The sequence below is a fragment of the Kryptolebias marmoratus genome, linkage group LG14 (assembly GCF_001649575.2).
Source record: "Kryptolebias marmoratus isolate JLee-2015 linkage group LG14, ASM164957v2, whole genome shotgun sequence".
In the NCBI taxonomy this organism is placed as follows: domain Eukaryota; kingdom Metazoa; phylum Chordata; class Actinopteri; order Cyprinodontiformes; family Rivulidae; genus Kryptolebias; species Kryptolebias marmoratus.
In genome coordinates this window covers 4,142,685-4,163,831 of record NC_051443.1, presented here as the reverse complement: position 1 = coordinate 4,163,831, position 21,147 = coordinate 4,142,685, and the positions used below count along the sequence as shown (strand labels likewise).

The following is a 21,147-nucleotide window of genomic DNA, read 5'->3' as shown; positions in this document are numbered from 1 at the left end:
TGTCCTGGACAGACACACCCCGGAACAAAGCCCAAGAAGTGGCTATGCTCCTGGTAGAATGGGCCCTGAGCCCATCAGGGGGCTTTGACCCCTTGCAGCTATATGCCAAAGATATAGCTTCCACGATCCAGTGCGCTAACCTCTGGCAGGAAATAGGTTTGCCCTTATGAGAAGTGGCCCAAGACACAAACAGGTGATCAGCTCTTCTGAAACCAGCTGTCCTGTCAACATAAGCCCTCAAAGTTCTCACTGGACATAAGTAATTAAGCCTCTCCTCTTCTGCTGAAGAGAAAGGAGGTGGATGGAACGCCGGCAGTTCCACCATTGAACACCTGTATGATGTTTCCATCACCTTAGGCACAAAAGCAGGGTTAGGTCTCAAACACACTTTGGAGAGCCCCGGCGCCCACTGTAGGCAAGTAGGACTGACGGACAGTGCGTGTAACCCACCCACTCTCTTAGCAGTAGTTAAAGCTAAGAGCAGTGCAGTTTTCAATGTGAGGAATTTCATACCAATACCCTCCAACGGCTCAAAAGGATGATGACAAAGGGCCTCTAGTACCAGAGTCAGGTCGCATAATGGCACAAAAGGCCTGGAGGTGGGCAGTTTACGTCGAGCCCCCTTCATGAAACGGCACACCAACGGGTGCTGCCCCACAGGTTTATCACCAAATCCCACATGACAAGCTGAGATTGCAGCCAAATAAACCTTAATAGTTGAAAAGGCCTTGCCCCTTTCCAACAAGCTCTGCAGAAAGCAGAGGACCTCCACCACTGAACACTGAAAAGGGATAGCCTGTCTCTCCACACACCATTCCTCAAAAACTCGCCATTTACTATTATAAAGAGAGCGAGTTGAAGGAGCCCTTGAATTCTGGATGGTGTCAATGACCTCTGGCGGGAGACCAGCCACATTTGGGTTCCACCTTTCATGGGCCAGGCCCAGAGAGCCAGACGATCTGGATGTGGATGATAAATCTTCCCCTGAGCTTGAGACAGAAGGTCCCTGCGATTGGGAAGGGGCCATGGTTGTGCTGACAGAACCTGAATTATTTCTGCCACCCAGGTCTTTGATGGCCACCACGGGGCCACCACAATTAAAGACAGGCCCTGCTCCCTCACTCTGACTAGAGTTGGGGATATCAGACTCAGAGGGGGGAACACATAGAGCAACACATTCTGCCATGTGTGAGCCAGCGCGTCCACGCCCAGTGGTGCGTCTCGGTCCGAGAGGGAGAAAAACAGTGGGCAATGAGCGTTTTCCCTTGAGGCGAAGAGATCTACGGCAGCCCGGCCGTATCTCTGCCAGATCTGCTCCGCCACTTGAGGGTGCAGCTCCCAATCTCCGAAAAGAGGGGTGCCTCTGGATAACAGATCGGCCCCTCTGTTCAGAATTCCTGGTACATGCACAGATAGAAATCTGGTGCTGCTCCATATGAGTATTTCTCTGGCCAGTTTGTGTAGTTGAATTGATCGGGTCTCGCCCTGACGGTTGATATACGCCACCACTGTGGCCAACCCTCAACGGCATGAAATGCTTCAAAGCTAGGAATACAGCGTGTAGTTACAGCATGTTGATGTGGAGCCGCGCCATTTTTCCCGACCATATATCGTTCACAGCTCTGCCCATCATGGTTGCACCCCAACCAGTCATGGACGCATCTGTTGTCAGGGTAACCCTGGATGATACCGTGCCAGTATGGGTCGTAATGACACGCCGTCTTTCTTTGGAATGAGAAAATAGCGTGAGTAGAAGCCTTGACGAACTTCTTCTTCCGGTACCACTCTGATTGCTTGTTTAGCTAACAGGGATGAGATCTCGTCCTCCAGGACATGCCCCGAATCCCCGTTGGCCACCGAAACAAGCACTCCGCTGAACCTCGGAGGTTTCACAGCGAACTGCAGTCTGTAACCCCTGGAAATTGTGGCCAAAACCCACGGGGAGACTGCATATGCGCGCCACTCCTCTGCTTGAGCAGAGAGCCGGCCGGCCATGTTGAGTGACGTCACCACCTCTGTACTGCTGGCCTCTGCTCTCATGCCAAGAGCGCCAGCTCCCTCTGCTGGGTACAGAGGGGGGTGACATGGATTTATTTTTGATATTTTCTTCTTTTTTTGTGGGGGGCTTCATTTTCTCCAGGGAGGGGCCAAAAAGACCCTTTGATGGATCATAGGTTGAATCCATGATCTCAGCTTTTTGGGTGTCACTCAGGCCTGACAGGTTCAGCCAGAGGGCCCTCTCCCCTGAGACTGCCAGTCCCATGACACGACCACAACCTTGAACCGCACCTCTGGAGGAGCGCAGGATAAGATCGTTCACCGCACAAATCTCATCCCAAAGGGTGGGGTTTGGTGTCCCCGAGTCCAGCTGACGACCCATCTCCTCCAAGATTTCACCTTGGTAGGCAGACAATAGTGTAACTGCATTAAGCGAGCACACTGACTGTGCAGCATACCTGTACATTCGCTGGTAAATAGATGCGGTGAGGCGATCTATTTTACCTGGAAGCGAGATGCTTGAGGATGCTGACACGGATCTGCGGTTAGGGTGAAGATGGTAAGCCACTGAAGGCTCCACAGTTGGGGGTTCGGCCAGCCCCAACTCACCCATGCCTTGTATCTCTAGCTTAGAGAAGCCCTTGGTGGGGAGCTTGCTCTTATATGGGCTAGACCAGAAACGGCTCACTTCTTTCATGCAGGCTGGGACAGCTGGTAAAAGCTGTTTTGTTGATGGTAAGACTGGTGGAAGTCTTTTGCCATCATACAAGTCACGTTCTGTATCGCCTGCATCCTGGGCTGCTGGCCAGGGGATGTTCAGCTTTAAAGCAGCCCGTTTGCACACATTGTACAGGTCGCTGTCCAAAAGGGAGGCGATTTCGGCTCCGCTGGGCGGCCTGGACGGTTGAGCCGGGAAGACGTCATCTTCCTCGTCTTCCAGTTCGAGGAGGTCGGAGTTTGCGTCACCGTCCGTTTCCTCGATGCCCGTCTCGAGTTCCCCGCTCTCCATGAGACCCTCAAACAGAGGGGGCATGGGCGGGGACTCCTCCTCCATTATGTCCGCCCAGCTCTTAGAGGCTAGCGATTGATGGTTTTCACCCGCCGTAACAGCTGCTGGTGAAAAGAGACAGGGGTCCTGGCTGTTAGCTACGGTTACTCTTAGCCGCATTTCCAGGATTTTTTCCGGCATCGACGAGCAATGCTGGCACCCATGAGGGTCAGCCAGCGATGCCTGAGTGTGTTTAGCGCCCATGCAGGCGATGCACATCGGGTGTGGGTCCCTGCCCGAAATGGAGGCCCTGCATGACGCTGGGCACAGGCGGGGTGCAGCATCTTTAGCCTTCGGTTCCGACCCTTTGGCGGGAGTGGGAGCCGTAGCCATGCCGATAGCTTGCTATAGCTCGTCTTGACACGTTAGCTATAACACCGAGGATAAAGTTCGCTCGCCGCGACACGTTAGCTGAACTTCACCGACTGTTAATGCTAACGATGTACCGCTAAGCAGTTACCAAGCCCGCCTTTACGCGTTAGCTTAGCCACCCCAAACGTTAGCTACTCTGTTAATTAAAACCGAGTAAGCAACCTACCTTTACGCGTTAGCTGCCTTAACACTTGAATAGTTTCAAAATGCTTCTTACGAAGCACTTACCCAGCACACTCCAAGCCAATCCTAGTGCTGCGTTCAGCGGCGTCTTGTTACGGAGCGCCTACGAACCGTTGAGCAGAGCTAAGCTAGCCTGGGTGCACTGAGGGAGCTTAGATGTAGATCTCACGGGAAGAAAGCGAGAATGAGTTGAGAGGGGTAGGTTGGCCGTGATATTGAATGGTGGGTGGAGCCACAGTCACGGCTCAACCTGTCTGTCGCAGACAGACGTGATGTCATTGGAGCTTCCGTAATTGGTCATGCTGAGGCGATTCCCATAGTGAAACACCGAGCGAAGTTAGAATAAGAAACAGTAGTCATAAATGGATGAAAATAGCATATTAGCTGCTATTGATGGAAAATGGCTGTAAGTTTTGAAGCACTAAAGTTCTGATAGTAACTTGGTTGGCTCTGAAACGTACACATCACTGAAATGATTGTTTATCTCCAATTTGTTTAGAACTCAGTTTATTTATTAATTAAAGACCTAGCATTTCATGAAGGAATCTCTCCATTGATGCCAGAGTTTGAAACTAAAACTCTCTCATGTCAAGAAATGATGGAATTACAGTTCCCCTTTTAAACAGACTTCAGTTTTCATGGATTTACCATCAAACTGGTAGTGCATCGTCTGATGGATCCTCTCAGTCACACCGGCCAACCACTGATAGAAGCCCATCGTCACTGTGCGCTCATCCACAACCTGAACACTCACTGAGAAAAAAACACACGTGGATTAGAGGATCAAACTCAGATATTTACCTTTTAAATTAGCCTGTCAGGTTTCATTAAGAGGCCTGTAAATAATTTGTCAGCAACTAATTATTATTATTATAATTATTAATATTAATTGTAAAACATGCCACAGTGTGTCTGCTCTGCAGCAGGATTAGTGCTGCAGGATTAGACAGAGGAGGGATGAAGAACACGTCTTAGATGATGTAAGCGTCTTTAGTTGTTTTAGCAACTGCTTTCATATATTTATTTTTCCTGTTAGCAAAACTTTTCACTCAAGAACCGAAAAAACAGCTCAGATTTGCACATCTAGAAGCACAATGTCAGCCCCACACTTTTTGCAAAACACTAAACACATTTATCTACTTTAGACAAAAATATATCTTAATGTATGGTGGAACAGTGGACAGTGGTATAGCAAGAAGGTTGCAGGGTCACTTCCTGACCTGGGGTCTTACTGGGTGGAGTTTGCATGTTCTCCATGTGTTCACATGGGTTTACTCCAGGTACTCCAGTTTACTCTCGGGGACTAAAAACATACATGTTAGGTTAATTTGTAACTCTTAAATTGTCCCTAAGTGAGAGTGTGAATGGTTGTTTGTATGTGTCCCTGTGATGGACTTGCGACCTGTGCCAGGGTGTCCCCCGACTCTCACATAGTGACTGCTGGAGATAGGCACCAGCTCCCTGCGACGCAGAAAGGAGAAGCGTGTAAAAGAAAATGGATGGATGTCATAATGTCACTTCTTGTTATTTCAAAGCGCTGGCTTTTCAAATTACCACACCTGTGAACCAACTAGTTAAACACCCACCAGGTGTGTGCTTAACTTCAAACACACTAGTCAGGTTTAAGCTTTATGCTGATGCAGCATCTATGCAGGGATGGATTGGACAAACAATCCCACTTTGCTTTGCAATGAGGACATATCCTGTGATGCTGATGAAATCTTATGGCCAGATCCAGCTAGGTGAAAAGATGATGCCAGATTCAAAACTTGAGAATGTGGTAATAAATACAATCAATATTTTTCATCAGTCTGCAGCAATGGTCTTGTGTGGTGCTGCTCTGGGAATTCTTCTTTGTACTTTTTCTGTAAACCTCACTTAAACTGATCAGGAAGAAAGTAAAAGTGCTACCAGTGTTTCAGGTTTAGCATATTAGCAGTGACGCCTCCAGAAATGTTTTAACAGAGATATGGGAGCTTCTGAAACTCCTGGGGTGGCACACTAAAACCAAAAGCCATAAAATAATTTAAGACATTCTATTATGCTGTTCTTGTAAAACAGAAATTTAAAAACTTGGCCAATATGAAAGTTAAGGAAATGCCAAATATTACACACATAATGTACTTTATAATAAATACTTCAATATTATGTTACATCACTGCATATCAGTGTGTAAATGTTTTAAAAAAAGAGAAAAAAAGAATCAGATAATCTGAATAATGTGTGTTTGATACAGCAACAAAAGACAAAGGTGTTTCATTTTGCTAATGATCTGGGGTGTTCTGCTAATTATGTGAAGTGTTTTGAAAAAAAGGGGGCTCAGTTTCCAGCATTATGCCAAAGCAATTGTTAAAAACTGAAACAGGTAGAAAGCAGAAAGGTGAAAAGGTTCAGTGGTGAGACAGGCAGCACCTGCAGCCTTCAGCCCACCAGTTTTCCTCTGAGTGGCTTTCCTTGGGCTGGAGGCCAGCGCCCCATCTTTCCCCATCATAGGGAGAGAGGCCGCTGAGAGGCAGAGGCACAAAGTTAAAGAACAGCTTAGAAAGAGAAAGCAGCACAGTGGAAGAGTGAGACCAACGTTTATCAGAGAAAGATCTTTTGAGCGTAATGTTTTAAGGTACTCATGAAGAAACCACCAGATGCAGCTTCACCCGAGCGGTGCTTCTTGGCTTTATGATGAGAGTTCATGAGTTCAGCCTGCTGCAGAGGTTTCTCATCGACAGATACTCCACTGAGAGCATTCTGCTGCACACCTGAGGGGAGGAAAACAGAAACAGATAACAGATGGCATGAGAAAATGTCTGCTGCTTCAACATATAAATAAAAACATACATCTGCCTAAAAAAGAAACATATTTTTTTAAACGCCCGCAACCAAAAACCTAAAAGCAGTCAATATAATTTTTCTCAGTTTCTGTGTGTGTATGCATGTGTGTGTTTGTCTGTCATGTTAGCAAAATATCTCATGAACAACTATACAGATTTTGATGAAAGTCTCAAAAAGTAATCATTAGACAAACTTTTGGAGTCAACCCAATTCAAGATGGCCACCACAGCTAATCAGCATTAGCAAACACAAAAATGGCTTCACTCAGTCAATTTTACAGATTTTGTGAAAGTTTTTTCTACGGTTTGACCAAAATGGCTGCAACTTTTGCAATTTTTTAGCAAATAATCATCTTAGTTTAAAACTCTGCCATTAAAACCAGTAGGCAATATGCATTCCTGCAAGGAATACTTGGCCATTCGTTTTGCTTTTTTCATTTATAGAAACATTCGAAGTAGTAGTTGTTTTTTGTTTTTTTGGTTAACATTTTTCTATGATATGTCATTTATTTGAATAATTGTTAAATTTTTTGTTTTTGTTCCATTCATAATACTGTATATTGTTTATTCAACATGTTTTGTGAGGGAGAATACTTTAAATAAAATTCTGAAAATGTGTTTTGCTTAGCTGTGGTCATCATAAATGTACCTTTACATGATAGAAACAGAGTTAAAATGTATCAAGATCACTTTAGCTCAAATGTGATCCTATTTTGCAGTCCGTATCTTTAAAATTAGTTTGAAACAATCAAACTGGTTACTTTACCACTGGAAGTGTAGTTGATGAAAGCTGCGAACTCTGAGGCCAGCTTCTCATTGCTTGTGAAGGCGCACACACAGGCGTAGAAGTGAAGGCAAGGCTGGAACGAGACCAAATATGGAGGAGGGTTGGAACCAATGGGTCCACCTGCTCCATCCACGCCAGGTTTATTTCTTCTTGAGTTATTCTGGCAGGAGCAGTGAAACACACTCCTCTCGCTCTTCTGAGTCTCCGACAGTCCGCCTGCACCAACAGTAAGATGGAGCAGGCCCAGAGGATGGTGGGAATCTGTATGGCACTTTACCACCATAGTGTCTTTGGAAACCCGCTGCACGAGGGGCCCGGGGGACTGCGTGGCCAGCCTCCACAGCTCCTCTCTGGCTTGAATGGAAACCTGTAAACCCTCCAACACAGAGCTTTTCAAAGTCAGAGGCGTTGTGCTGCTCTGACACTCTATAGCTTGCTTGATGTGGATGCAGAGGCTGTCAAATGACGGTTTGGCTGCGGCTGAGTCTGACTGATTTGACCTCTGACCCTGTCTGCAAGAGGGTAGAAAGCAGCGGCCGAGGTTGATGCGAGTGAGCAAGGTGGCCCCATCCCCAGTTGCTATGGCGGTATCTGTGGGGACCAGCTCAACAAAGCCCCATTGTGTAGCTGCAGCCGGTCTCCCTCTGTGACACACTGAAAACACCTGAGCTCCTCCACCCGAGCCACCATCCAGGACCCCCCCTCCCTCCTGCTCCTTTGCACACACACCCTCCCCGTCTGTTATCACCTTCACCACATCCACCGCACACTTCTTACTGCTTCTATCCGCCGATGAGGCATTTCTGAGGGACACCCCACAGGCCTTGTTCTTGCAGCTCAGCCCACGGGTGCCATTGTAGATGCCACACTGAGGACACCTGCGAATGCCCCGAAGAGTGGCCCTCCCCAGGTTGGAGAGGAAGGCAGGAGTTGTGGTCATGGGCTTTTTGTTTTCTCTCTGCTTTGCAGACACATTGGACTGACTGGTCGAAGTTTGAGGAGAAGGGGGTGAAATGATTCCAGATGGGGTTACTTCACCATCCATTCTGGGGCTCAACAATAACAACTTCAGGAATTGAAGGGATTCAAGCCTTGATAAAAAAGGAAAAGAAAGCTTTAATGTATACCACACTTTTTATTGTACCAACTAGAACTTGAGTTAAAAGGACACCATTTCTAGTTATGTTACTCTCAGCTGCAATTATGGCAAATTTCCTATCTGGCAGGACCATTCCTTAAAAGAAATGAAATTTTAAAAAGTTTTTCTTGGAATAATAAGAATCTGTAATGATCACATACAGGACAAGTACCCAGAAGGCCATTTATCAGCTAGTTGTTTACTTCCTATTTCAGAGATAGCTGAAGGTGAAAAGGTTTTTTAACTCAACAGACTATTAGTTTTTGTTTACACGTAACTATAATCAAAAAATCTACCAATTTGATTTGTCAGAACATACTTTTTTCCCACGAGCAAAATGTTGAAATGGTATTTGACAATATAATATTCTGCATTAAAAAACTCAATCTATGGGAAGAATAAAGGTTTATTACTAGTTATTATTAAATTTAAAAATAAGTGATTAATATTATTCTAACCACTGAAAAAGCTTTTGAACATTTATTAAAGAACATTTGTTTAAAGTTTTATGGCAAGGACAATTTTTGTGACCATTTTTTTTTGGTTCAGTGGGCATTGAGGACATTAACTATTCCCCATTTTTATTTTAAAACGCTACAACTTCCCTATTTTTTAACTTAGACATAATCTGAAAGACCCTTTAAAGCTCTTTCAGTTGAAATCGTGCTTTAACATAAACCTATTTTAAAAATATTGTTAGCACACACCTATGAGTTCAAGTGTTTCTAAGTACTTCAAATGTAACAAACGCGAGTTTAAATCCAACACAGCCCTGGTTGTAAACACACCATACATTGCACACACAGTTCTATGAATATTTTCAAAACAAATGTTCAAACTACCAATAATCCGCTTCTGTTTGGTCCAATTCGGCTTCACTCTGGCCTCCTGAACCCTCTCGACCGTCGCCATTCTTCCTTACATCCAGATACCCGCATTGCGCCTGTAACGACACTCTCCATTGGACGCTGACGATCACGTGGCAAAAAAAAATCGGGGCGGGCCCGTGTGGAGTGTTGAATGATGGGAGATGTAGTTGATACAAGGCGGGGCTAAAGCAAAGATGTTGAGACGCGTCAGCTTCGAAAAATCGAGATACATCAGCTGGTTTCTTCATTTCTAATGTTTACAAAGATATAAAAACATCCAGCTGCTTGGAGATGGTCTTATAGTCTTTAAATTTTTTTCATATTTTTAAATAATTTTCTTTCTAAGCTCCTTAGACAACTGTCCTCAGTTTTCTGTGCTACTGTTACATGTTCAGTGTGGTACACACCATGATACCAAACTGCACTGTGACTACTTTTTAGTCTTTAAACAGACTTACTCCACAACTGAAGACACCAGTGATGCTGATTAACATGTCTATGTGGGCAAATTACTTTCAGTCTTCTCTGGGGTACCATGCTTTCCAGTTTTATTATTATTATTAATAACTATGTTGAACCACAATTCAAAAGCTGTGACTGATTTTTATTAGTTGTTTTTTTTTATTTTAATTATTGTTACTTTTGCCACTTTCAAATTATTTCAGTCACTTTTGTGAGTTTTTATTTCTCTAACGAAAGGTACAAATTTATCTGTCTCGTATAATTTGACCTTAGTCTTCAGTATTTCTTACTTGTGTAAAAGGTTAATGTGGGGAGAGTTTTTTTCACAATAAATAGTCATGAAAAAATTTTACATGTAAACTTTTTTGCCAACCAAAATATTGTTTATTTCAGTAATTCACAAAGTTGTGCTTATGAATCTAGTGAAGGTCATGTCATGACTGGATCATCCGTGAAGTGGTTCTCCTTAAACCAGTGGTGCGTTGCTTTAGCAGTGTTTAGGCTCATTGTTCTGCTGGAAGGTGGACTTCTGTTCCACTTTCAAAGCTCTGGAAGACTCAGTTTTCTCTCAGTATTTTTCTCTGAGTTCCTCTAAAGAATTTCTCTGTGTTTTGCTCCATCCATTTTTTGTTTGACTGACCAGTTTCCTAAACAGCTCAACATTATGATGCTGCCACCATCATGCCTCACTGTGGGGATGGGATTTTCAGCATTAGAGACTGTGGATTTGCCTCAGACAGGGTGGTCTTTGACGGCCTAATAGTTGGGGTTCATCTGACCACAGCACCTTCTTTCACATTTGGAGAAAAAACTCCAAAGGTTCCAACTCTTTTACTTTAAGCAGTCTTTTTTTCCTGCCACTCTTCCAAGAAGTTCAGCTCTGAGCAGCTTCTAGCAGTCCTATGGACAGATCCTTCCATCTCTGCAGAAGAGTTGCACAGATCCATGAGGGTTATTTTCTCTGGTTAACACCCTCCTTACCCACTGAGCTTTGGTGGACGACCCTCTTTTGGCAGATGTCTGTGGTGACATCATCTTTCCATTTCCTAATAATGGGTTTAATGGAGCTCTGTGGAATGTTCAGAGTTTGGGATTTGTTTAACTCCATTCCTGATCTGTACTTCACACCTTTGTCTCTGAGAAGCGTGGAGAGTTCCTTGGTCTTCATGTCATCTCTTGCTTGATGGTAGACCTCACTACTTAGGAGTGTTGCACTGGTGTCGATTCTGGAGGTTGTTACAACAGGAGTAAACCATTTCAACAGGTTTAGATCACCTAAACACTTGGTTAAATAAAACTCAGCTGTGAGCAATCGAATTATGTGCCTTCTGAAGGGAATGGGTGGGGATTCAAAGTAAAGGGGATGAATATACATGCACACCCCACTTCTCAGATTTATACAAGTTTTCCCTCCATTTTAATTGAGTCATTAATTGAGTATTTTTTGAAGAATTATTACTAATAAACATCCATTTAAATTCCAGATTGAAAGGCAACAAAATAAAAACATGTCAAGAAGGATGGATCCTTTTACAAGCCACTGTGATCCAGGTTCACTTATAATGGCCCTTTAACTAATTTATGGTTGATTAAAATAATTTATTAAGTGGACAATAAGACTTCTACCTCCATAGTAACCTGCTGTGAATTACAAAGAACACCAGACTCTTCTCTGATTCTTCAGATCCATCTGGTTTCAAAGATGAGATGCAAACAGTGTCAGTGTGGGCTGTAATAAACATCAGCGTTTTAATGGGACAAAGAAAAAAAAAAAAAAAAAAAAAAAAAAAACAGGTTACTCACGCATAAACAGAACGTCTTGTGCCAGACTGTAGGCTGAAAACATTCATAGGCACTGCCTACTCTCAGATGGTTTTTGGTTAAATTAAAAGTAACTCTCCTGATAAGGCAACACAATGGATTTTCTCACTAAATTGTCTGTAGAGACACTGTGAAAGTCTGAACTCTATGAGGAGTTTTCTAAAGCTAAAAAAGAAAAACCACTATGTTGGAGTAAAACAATAAATTATGATTTCTGCTCGACCTAAAGACTTCTGCATTACATAGCAATGCTGCTTGTTCTCCAACAGGCTGAAAGAATGAGATGTTGCTCTGCTTCGACCCATCACTGAACAGGGACGCTACTGTCAAACAGCCGTCTGCCTGAAATCAGGTTTCCCAACCAGGAGCAAGCATGTGTTTCTTAATGAACATGTCTTTATACAGGTTTAGTACAATTCAACAGAATGTTTTGGCTATTTACATAAAACAGGCTTCCAAAACAAAATCACAAATAAAGTGGAATGCAAAAAAAAAAAACAAAATAATTTCTAGTATTTCAAATTTTGTGAAAAGACAACTAAGAATTTGTGCAATATTTGTCTGCCTGTAAGTAAGCTAGAGTGGCAGTAATCCCTGCAATTGTTTTATTTTAGATATACTAATTTAAAAAATAAAGTTGACAGCCACTTAATGTTGTCTGAGCAAACATAAGATCTCGCATGTCACATGATTTGATGGTGTCATCTCTCTTTTTTTTTCCTTCAGAATTGAAATTAAACACAAAAGGCAAAAGTTCTTTATACAATGTCAGCATTTTTAAATTGCTCCAAAAAAAAAGAAAAGAAAGAAAGCATCTTTCTCTATCATATTTGTAGCAAAAACAAATTAATAATGGCATAGTCCTTCTGGAGTCAGGGGAAGATGGCCAGGACATTGTCTTGGTGAGTAAAAGCATCAGAGTTCATGCACACACATAAGCACACGCTAGCTCGCGCACATACACACACACACACACACACACACACACACACTTCTTATCCACAGATGGGATTCTTCGTCCGTTCAGTCCAGTCCGAGAGATGAAGGAGCACTGACATCTAATTGTTTGGTTGTACCCACTTTCCCTCAACCTGCTAGCATTTACGTTTCACAGAATTACTTGACAACACCCTGAGAACTCGCTCGGACTCGTGTCGCTATAGCAACCAGTGGACAGCAACAGTAAGATCGACAGGCTCCATCGGAGAGAAAATAAAAACCTTTGTCGTTACACGTCTTGTGGCTGTGTTCCAATACTGTGGACTACAGAGTGCTTTCTGTGGCAGAGATAAATGCCTCATGGCCCTGTGTGATTGTTAAATATTGATATAAAATTCTACCCTTGCTCTTTGGCTTTCAGGGGCTGAAAACAAATAAACAAAAAAAGCTGATGTTTTAATTCATTGAGCATTTGTTTCATTTTAGATTAAATTTCCTGTGCTAGAATTATCTTTACACACTGTATAATTTACATTTGGCCAGTAACACACCAAACAGTACAAAATGGGCCCAATAATGCAAGGTGCATTAGCAGTAGCTTTAAGTGTGTTAAAGGGTGACTAGTTTTCTTTAAATTTGCAGGTTTGGGCAGTGGGTGAGGCTTGGGGCTGTTAACATGATGTTCCAGCTTCACTAACAGGGTACTTTTGTGACGTGACAGACGGAGCACATCTGATGCGCTCCTTCCCCAGCAGAGTATCATCCTTGAGGCCTCGGACGCTAAGACAGGGAGACTGTGATCAGTGGGTGTGGTAGCCAGTAGTGCTCATGCCTGCTTGGTTGGTTAGCATCGTCCCGTTGACCCCCTGCCCGGGCTCCACCATGCCTCCGTTACTGACAGCACCCACGCCCGTCCATCCAGCTCCAGCATGTAAATGACTTCAAGAAAACAGAAAAAAAACAAACAAAAAAAACATTCAGTGTGAATAATAAATGCAGACAGTAGACGCATTCAATGAAAAGAGTTAACCCATTTACTGGTTCCGACTAAATAACGCTTACATAAGTTGTCTTCAAACAGTGAAACCATTATTAAACATCTAATAATTGTGTGGGTGGAGGGGTTTTGGAGACTTAAGAGTTCAGGTTCAGTCACTCTGAGATAATTTAAGCATGTTTGTCTAATGAAGGTCATCCAATGTGGGTGTAAATTTTTGGATTGGCAGATTGGCAGAGAGCTTTTAATAATGAACAAACATCATGGTTGGGCTGATAGTCTACAACTAGTGGACCATTTTTGGGGTAACTAAATAAATTTTCTTCCATTTACCGTAATTGTTTCTAATAAAGGCTGTTTGTATTTTGCTAGACTGGCTGCTTGAAAATGGCCTAAAAATTCAAATTACACCCACCTTTTAAATGTACTACACCACAAGGGTACAAAACCGAAATTTAAAACTAGACTGAGTTACATTCACATATGAGAATAAATATATTATAAAATGTAGAAATAAATCTACAAAATTTCAGTTCAAATCCGTTTACACTGAATGGATTAGATGTTGATGTGTCTGCTGGAGATATTTTTTTGACTCATAGATGATATACATATTATGTTCAGCTGGACATTTCTCACATTGTGGCACACAAATAATCTTAGTATATCAGTGGTAACTCACACACATCTGATCTGGTGCTGTCACATCAACACACACAACAGAGTTTATACAGCTTCTGAACAGAGGGATCCTAAAGTAAAAGCTTTTTTCTTCTGTGGTTTTATCCCTGATTGCAACACAGTCATTTTTCCCCTCAGCGACTGAACTTAAAGGGGATAAAACTGATTCTGTGTGAGCTGCAGTGTCTGTCGGTATCTTCAGCTGCTCCCATTAACACACGTTTACTTTAACACAGTGCAGCGTGTTTAATAGCTTGGAATGAAACTTTCTAGCAAAGTGACACATGAGAAAACTGCAGCTGCAACAACTTCCAGAGTTTGAGTGAAGGTCAATGTTCTCAGGATCAGGTATGATATCCAGTAACTGTGGTGTTGCTAAACCCTCGGTGGGACCTGGACTGATCAGCATGTAAAAGGGTAAGATTTCCAGATTCTTCTCACCGTGCGGTATTTTTTTATTTATTTAACTGCATTTGTCTTGCAGGAGGAGGTGGGTGCAGCTGCTCGTTTTTCCTCCTACTCCTCCTTCTAACGTCACATTTTTTGGTTTGTTTTGTTTTAACAACCTGGAATGTACGATGCAGTAGGAAAGTGATTTTTAGATTTCTTTTCAGTCGCCTACAATTACCACTGAACATGTACCTGCATGATTTGCAAATGTGTGCTCCCCTCTGGAGCTGCTGCCCGTGACACAGAAACTATGTTTTGTTTCTGACACGCCTGTCTGCGAATTTTCAGAATTTCTAGTACGCATTGGCCTTTTGGGGATTCTTTATGGTTATTTTATTATTTTATCAAAGAAATCTCGAACATCCAATCACTACAATCCAGTTTTGCAGGCTGTGCTCACAAAACTAATATGTTTCTCAAAGATCGGCTGTGCAAAACACTGTTGCACGAATCGCTGGTTGAAGCCAAGGATTGTTAAAAGAGGGAATGATTCACAGTGGTAAACATGTCCCAACTTTTTTGGAATTACATGCAAATATGAAACACTTAAATTTATTTAACTGAATTAAAAAAAATACATGTATCTTGCTTCAGATCAATGTTTCTCTCAGCAGTGCAAAAGCAACCATAGAGTATAGTCAATGAAGGCATGTAGTACAGTATGGAATGTGCCCTCAGTAAAAGATCTGAAGGGTTTGATCAAAATCATTTTATATGTGCATGTAGATATATGCTGTCAAATGTGGTATTTTATCTAAAGTCTGAGTGTAGTCACACAACACTGACATCCACAAACCTGGAGCCCACCAATTTAAAAACAAAAAAAAAATCACTCCTTTGCACTTACTTGTAGCCCTGCTGATCCCAGGTCTGTCCGTAGACACCATAGCTCGGGACCTGCCATCCATTGGGGACATACTGACCAATCTGTTGTGTGTTGCTGTACCACTGACCCCACTGATTGTAGGGCTGTGCTGCAAAGCTCAACGTGTTCTGCTGATGTATAGATAAATATTTTAAGAAGCAGATTATGACACTGCACTGACATCACATAAATTATTTAAATTAACAAAAACAACCTGCAGACAAAGAGTCTTCGTACCTGTGCCATTTGTACCTGCTGTATGGGGCCCTGGACCATGTCTGTGGTTTCTTTGCCCCAGTAACACTTCACAACATTGCCCTCTATGGAAGTGCCGTTGACAGAAACTATAGCATGAGCTGCTGCCTCGTGGGAGTTAAACCTGAGAAAAGACACAAGCTGAGATATTAGTCCGACTTCAATCAAGTTACCCTACAGAGACGTCATGTCTCTCTAACAAAGTCCTCTTCATACAGTCCGTTCTGTGACATGAGGCTGGTCTGAAAGTCTGTTTACCTCACAAACGAGTAGCCTTTCTCTGGGAAAACACGGATTTCCATTATTTGCCCGAAAGGTGAGAAGGTTTGTCTCATAATTTGCTCTGTGAATAAAAAAAAATGAATGAGATTTTAATGTTATTGACAGTGCTTTTAAATTGCACCATGATGTTAAACTATGCTTCACCTGTTAGACCATTTGTAACGCCTCCGCAGTAAACTGTACAGTTACTGGGGCTGGACTGGTTCAACACCTCATCGAAAGACAGCTGCTTGGTGTTGGTTGCTAATAAACGAGAAGAACAGAGATTGCGTTAGCCCTGGCATTATATTGGTCAATTACCACGAACTGAACAAAACATTTTCCAATTTGTTTTTAAAACTGTTTATCAAAATTTTCTGGGACCAGAGAGAGAGAGAAACAGAGAAACAAAGTAAATACTTTTTCCTGTTTTCTGGTCCAAATTCAAACTGTCTTAATACAGTCTTTTAAGTCACCATTTGATTTGCTGTTCATTTTTCTACTGTTCACTCAGTTTAAATGACCTATAAATGTACTAATATTTGTTGTATTTCATGGGTCAAATCAGATCACTTATTGGTTCCTAATTTCAATTAAGCATTAGCAAACATAAAAACGGATTATCTCATTTGAGCAATGCAGTTGTAATTTTAAATTATTTTAATGATGCTAAAATATCGCCCCTAGCTTTCCCTCCTGTTTTGTTTTTTTAATATACGTTTTTCAAAGAAAGCCAATTTATAGTGATCATGATTGATTTATGACAGCAATTAAAGCATAAAAGGACCATGGGAGTGAATACTTTTGCAAGGAACTGTAGTTTCCAGCACTAGAAAATTACTACAGTGATCATTAGCTAGTTTCAGCTGCTGACACATAGATTTGGGACTGTTTTGATCCAGTCTCAGTGCAGCCTCTGATACTGGTGTCATTCTTGGGTCAGATATCGGGCAGAGGTCACCGATCTATACACTGATCCAGACTCTATGGTCCTATGTTGCTACAAATTGTATTTTTGGTTGACTTTATAAAAGAAGTTTAAGCTTAGGTTACACAAACAGATGTTAAAATATACTCTATAGCTTTATACATAATAAAGATGTATTTGTTTACCCCATTTCTTAAAGGGATAGTTTAGCCATTTTAGAAGTGATGTTCTGTTAAATACATAGTTATCCATAGTCAGTACCTTTTCGGGACATGAAATCAGTCGAAGAGCAAGGGGTATGGTGAAAAGTTTTTGTTCAAGGTTGGCTAATAGCTAGCCAAAGAAGTGCTTGTTTTTTATCTTTTTAAAAGCTTAAATGATGAAATAACCCTACATTAGCTAATATTAAACACTGTCTGTTTAGTTTGTCAGTGTTTTCTTAACCGAACAACATCTGTGCTATTACACAACTGTATGTGTGCTGAGCATGGATAGACCGTGTTCCTGCCGATGGTGCCCAGGCTGCTGAATGTTTCAGTCCACCTGATCAGCAGGTCTCGCCATTCCAAATATTTACTCAACTGGTGGATGGACACAATCAGCAGCCTCTCAGGACCACTGACAATGTTTTACATTTTTAAAAAATGGCACATAAAATAGATTTGCAACAACTGATAATGTATTAACATCTTGAAGGGGTGTCCTAATTTTTTTTGTAAAGTATTTGAAGCACTGGCATTTGTGACTTCAAACTAAGAGCCATCAATCTCTGCAAACTTACGCTCATTAGTAGTTTTAGGAGCAGGCTTCCTTGTGGCCCAGTTGGTTCTGATCTGCCTTCCTCCCAGCCACTGTCCTCCCATTTGCTGAATTGCATTCTCTGCATCCTAAAAACACAAAGAACAAACAAAAGTTAATAATCAATTATAATGAAGATGATCGTAAATCCCGTTTCTAAGCAAGACAACAGTTACAGTCTGGAAACATTTTCCTGTCTATATGGTTAGTGGCGAGACACTTACCCATTTGTTGAAAAAGGAGACAAAGCCATAGCCTTTAGATTTACCTGTGGCCATGTCTTTCACCACTCGACAATCCCTGCATACAAACACCAACAAAACCATCAAATCCCTTAAGTACCGTCATATATAAACACTAAAACACTACCAAAAACATTTTCGTCTGTGGTGATAAGAACTGCTATTAACATTAAACTCAAGACTGAACACAAAATCATAAACAATTTATTAGTTTTAAACTGTTACCATTTTATTTTGTCTCAAGGCTGAATCAATCGTGTATTATTTTTAACAAGAAGAACTGGATTATCCAGATATCTACATTAAAACGAGTAAACGCCAAGTTTTTCTGTAATTCAACATCATTGGAAGTATAGTGAGTCAGAAATCGACTTTCTGGTGAGCGGTAAAGTTTAAATCAATTTTTTTAAAAATCAAAAAGAATCTTTGATGGGACCCGTCCTGATGTATTGTTATTTTGTTTTTTAACAATAAAAAAACAAACAGGACAAAAAAAAACAGTAGAATACACTTACGATATTTTCCCAAATGGAGCAAATGCTGCTTTTATGTCATCTGTGGTGATTTCAGGACTTAAATCTCCAACAAAAACATGGAAGTGACCTAAAAAGAAAAAAAATTAGTTTCACAAACATTACTTGAAATATTTTTAGAAACCCTTTGGTTAAAAAAATATAATAAAGCAAATTAATAATATTTTCCATAAATCTTTTTTACACTGCAACGCTACAATATTCTACACAATCAGGAGGAATCTTTACCTGAGCAGCTCCACAATAAGAAGTCCAACAACTCTGAACATTTGTTAACAGGCCAATCAGGAAATTAAACAGTTCATACACTTCTAGGTTTATATCATACTCTTTTAATTCCCAGTGAGGAACTTCATTTTCTGCATTTTTCCCATCACTCACGTGGAGCAGAGGGGTGATATCTAGGGCTGCCCAGGGTGCAGCTGGAAGGTAAGCGCTTTGCTCAAGGGCTCACATTGGAACTTATGAGGGTGGAGGCAGATGTGGGCTCCTCGCCTTCCCCACCCAAAGTTTTGTGCCGGTATGGGGATTCAAACCCTCAACTTTCCAATCACAGGCTCGCCTATCTCAAAGTTTACGATGCACCAGTGAGTGTAAGGATTTAGGTTGTTTCTTAAATACTCCCTTACTCCTTAGCTGTACAGACATAGGTGTTAATAACACCACAAAACATCACAGATGTGAGGGAAATCTCTTCCTCCTCCCTTCAACAAAAAAAAATAAAATAAACAAACAAACCTAATATTTGTTTCATCAACATTTTTGGCATGACAGTAGGTTTCCTGTGCACCCCTGGAACCCTCCGGAGTATTTCCATTTAAGAGATTGAGTCTTGATGTAGACTGCCATGAAGTGGAGTGGTTCCCAAAGTTGAATTTGGGACCCCACTGTGGGTTTTAAATCACAATTTAAAATGGGGGCTCTGAGATGATCTCAAGAACTCAAGTTAAAAGAAAAGTTTGGACACCCTGAAATGGGTTTCTGTGCAGAAGTTGTAAATAGTATCTTACCTGCTGTAGATAGCATCTTGAACAACATCAGTTTTAGAGAAACAGACTTTAAAACTGATGCCAGACAGGACTACTGAGCTAACAACTAGTTCGACCACAGCTAAGATTACAACTCCAATCTTCAACGTTTCACAGCGGTTAGTACAAAAGATTTTTTAATAAACCTTTACACAACCATTCAGATTACACTAAACGCGGTCCAGTTACCAGTGTCATGGAAGACCATGATGTTAAAAAGTCACACGTCAAAACCACTACATTTTTATGTCATACTGTAAATATGGTTTAAATGCCTAAAAATTAAATAAAGGAGATGGGGTTTCCCCCCTTCCATGACCACACCTGCTGCTCCAGGCTATTGTTCAGTTGTCCACCTAAACTTTCTGCTCATTTAAAAGAAAAGATATTGGCTGTTGGCTGTAAACCTAGAGTTTGTCTAGATTGTTTAGAAACTCTGGTCAAGATTTAATAAGTTTTCAGCAACAGTGTCTTTCTCTTTGCCTCTCTCCCATGAAGCTCAGACTGGTGAGGAACCTGATCAACAGGTTCAGTTGTTGTATCTCAGTCTCTCCCATCTCACTTGCTGAAGCTTGGAGCTTCTTCAGAGTCACAGGTGTCTTGGTGGTCTAAATTTACACACGTCCCTGATAATGAATTTACCAGAACTCCTGGGGATGTTTAGGGCCTTGGAAATCCTTATGTATCCATCCCGAATTGTACTTTTCATGAATCTTTTCTCTGAGTTTAATTAGGACAGTCACTTTAAAAAAGGGGGTGACTATTTATGCAACTACTTATTTTACATCAAATATTTCAATTTAACTGGTATTACTTTGTACAAATTTGATTTCACTTTTAAATTAAAGGTTTTGCTTTTTTTACTTTTTGTAAAGAAGGTCAATTTATATTGACCATGATTGGTTCATGACATTAAATAAAAGCCTTAAACATCCAAGGGGGTAAATAAGTTTTTTTACGCACTGTGTTTCCACCTAAACGCCTTCTGTAAAAAAAACTCCGTTAAATTTTGAACCTACACAGACTCAGGTCAGTCACATGACTCAAGCTTCCACATGGTTTTTGGCAGTTTTAATAAATACTTTTTATAAACACTGTAAACCTGTCTCTTAGGGAGGAAACCTCTGCTTCCAGTAAACAGCACATATTTGTGTGAGGAACTTCATACAGTGTCATTAAACAAGCTGCTCACATCTAATTATGTTCATAATGTTCTCTACAGTCTGTTAAAAAAACAAAAAAATAACTATTTTAAAACAGCCTTCTGACTGGTGTTGAATTTAAAGATGCCTCTCAATACTTGAATACGTGATTACATAAATAATAAAAAAGCCTTCATCTTAAATATCATTGTAAATAAAGATGTCATAAATCAAAAAGAGGATCACAGATTGGTTTAAACAGTGTCAACATGTTTTACTGTGTTCTCTCAGACTCCTTGTTTGTATCTATCCATCCATCCATCCATCCATCCATCCATTCTCTTCCGCTTATCCGGGGTCGGGTCGCGGGGGCAGCAGCCTAAGCAGGGAGACCCAGACTTCCCTCTCCCCAGCCACTTGGGCCAGCTCCTCCAGAGGAATCCCAAGGCATTCCCAGGCCAGCCGAGAAACATAGTCCCTCCAGCGTGTCCTGGGTCTTCCTCTGGGCCTCCTCCCGGTGGGACG

The 21,147-nt window shown here is 41.5% G+C and overlaps 2 protein-coding genes across 8 annotated transcripts in view; both read right to left on the bottom strand.

Annotated features, from left to right (window-relative positions):
- Positions 1-9,330, bottom strand: part of lg14h2orf42 (linkage group 14 C2orf42 homolog) — a 17,695-nt gene extending 8,365 nt beyond the window's left edge. For 2 of the 6 annotated variants that reach the window (XM_025002876.2, XM_025002877.2), the window contains exons 1-5: positions 9,194-9,330; positions 7,193-8,304; positions 6,223-6,354; positions 6,014-6,106; positions 4,250-4,354 (exon numbers count right to left, since the gene is read on the bottom strand). In XM_025002876.2, coding sequence (XP_024858644.1) covers positions 4,250-4,354; positions 6,014-6,106; positions 6,223-6,354; positions 7,193-8,258 — 1,396 coding nt within the window. In that variant the 5' untranslated portion in view covers positions 8,259-8,304; positions 9,194-9,330. The remainder of the gene's footprint in view (positions 1-4,249; positions 4,355-6,013; positions 6,107-6,222; positions 6,355-7,192; positions 8,305-9,193) is intronic. The other 4 variants (XM_017441341.3, XM_017441342.3, XM_017441343.3 and 1 more) reach the window with 4 other exon arrangements.
- A 1,206-nt stretch (positions 9,331-10,536) lies between these two features.
- Positions 10,537-21,147, bottom strand: part of LOC108251146 (nucleolysin TIA-1-like) — a 19,466-nt gene continuing 8,855 nt past the window's right edge. The window contains exons 5-12 of one of the 2 annotated variants that reach the window (XM_017441339.3): positions 18,435-18,522; positions 17,902-17,977; positions 17,661-17,766; positions 16,117-16,215; positions 15,949-16,033; positions 15,673-15,814; positions 15,418-15,563; positions 10,537-13,381 (exon numbers count right to left, since the gene is read on the bottom strand). In XM_017441339.3, the coding sequence (XP_017296828.1) occupies positions 13,243-13,381; positions 15,418-15,563; positions 15,673-15,814; positions 15,949-16,033; positions 16,117-16,215; positions 17,661-17,766; positions 17,902-17,977; positions 18,435-18,522 (881 nt within the window). In that variant the 3' untranslated portion in view covers positions 10,537-13,242. Of the gene's footprint in view, positions 13,382-15,417; positions 15,567-15,672; positions 15,815-15,948; positions 16,034-16,116; positions 16,216-17,660; positions 17,767-17,901; positions 17,978-18,434; positions 18,523-21,147 lie in introns of both variants that reach the window. The other variant, XM_017441338.3, reaches the window with a different exon arrangement.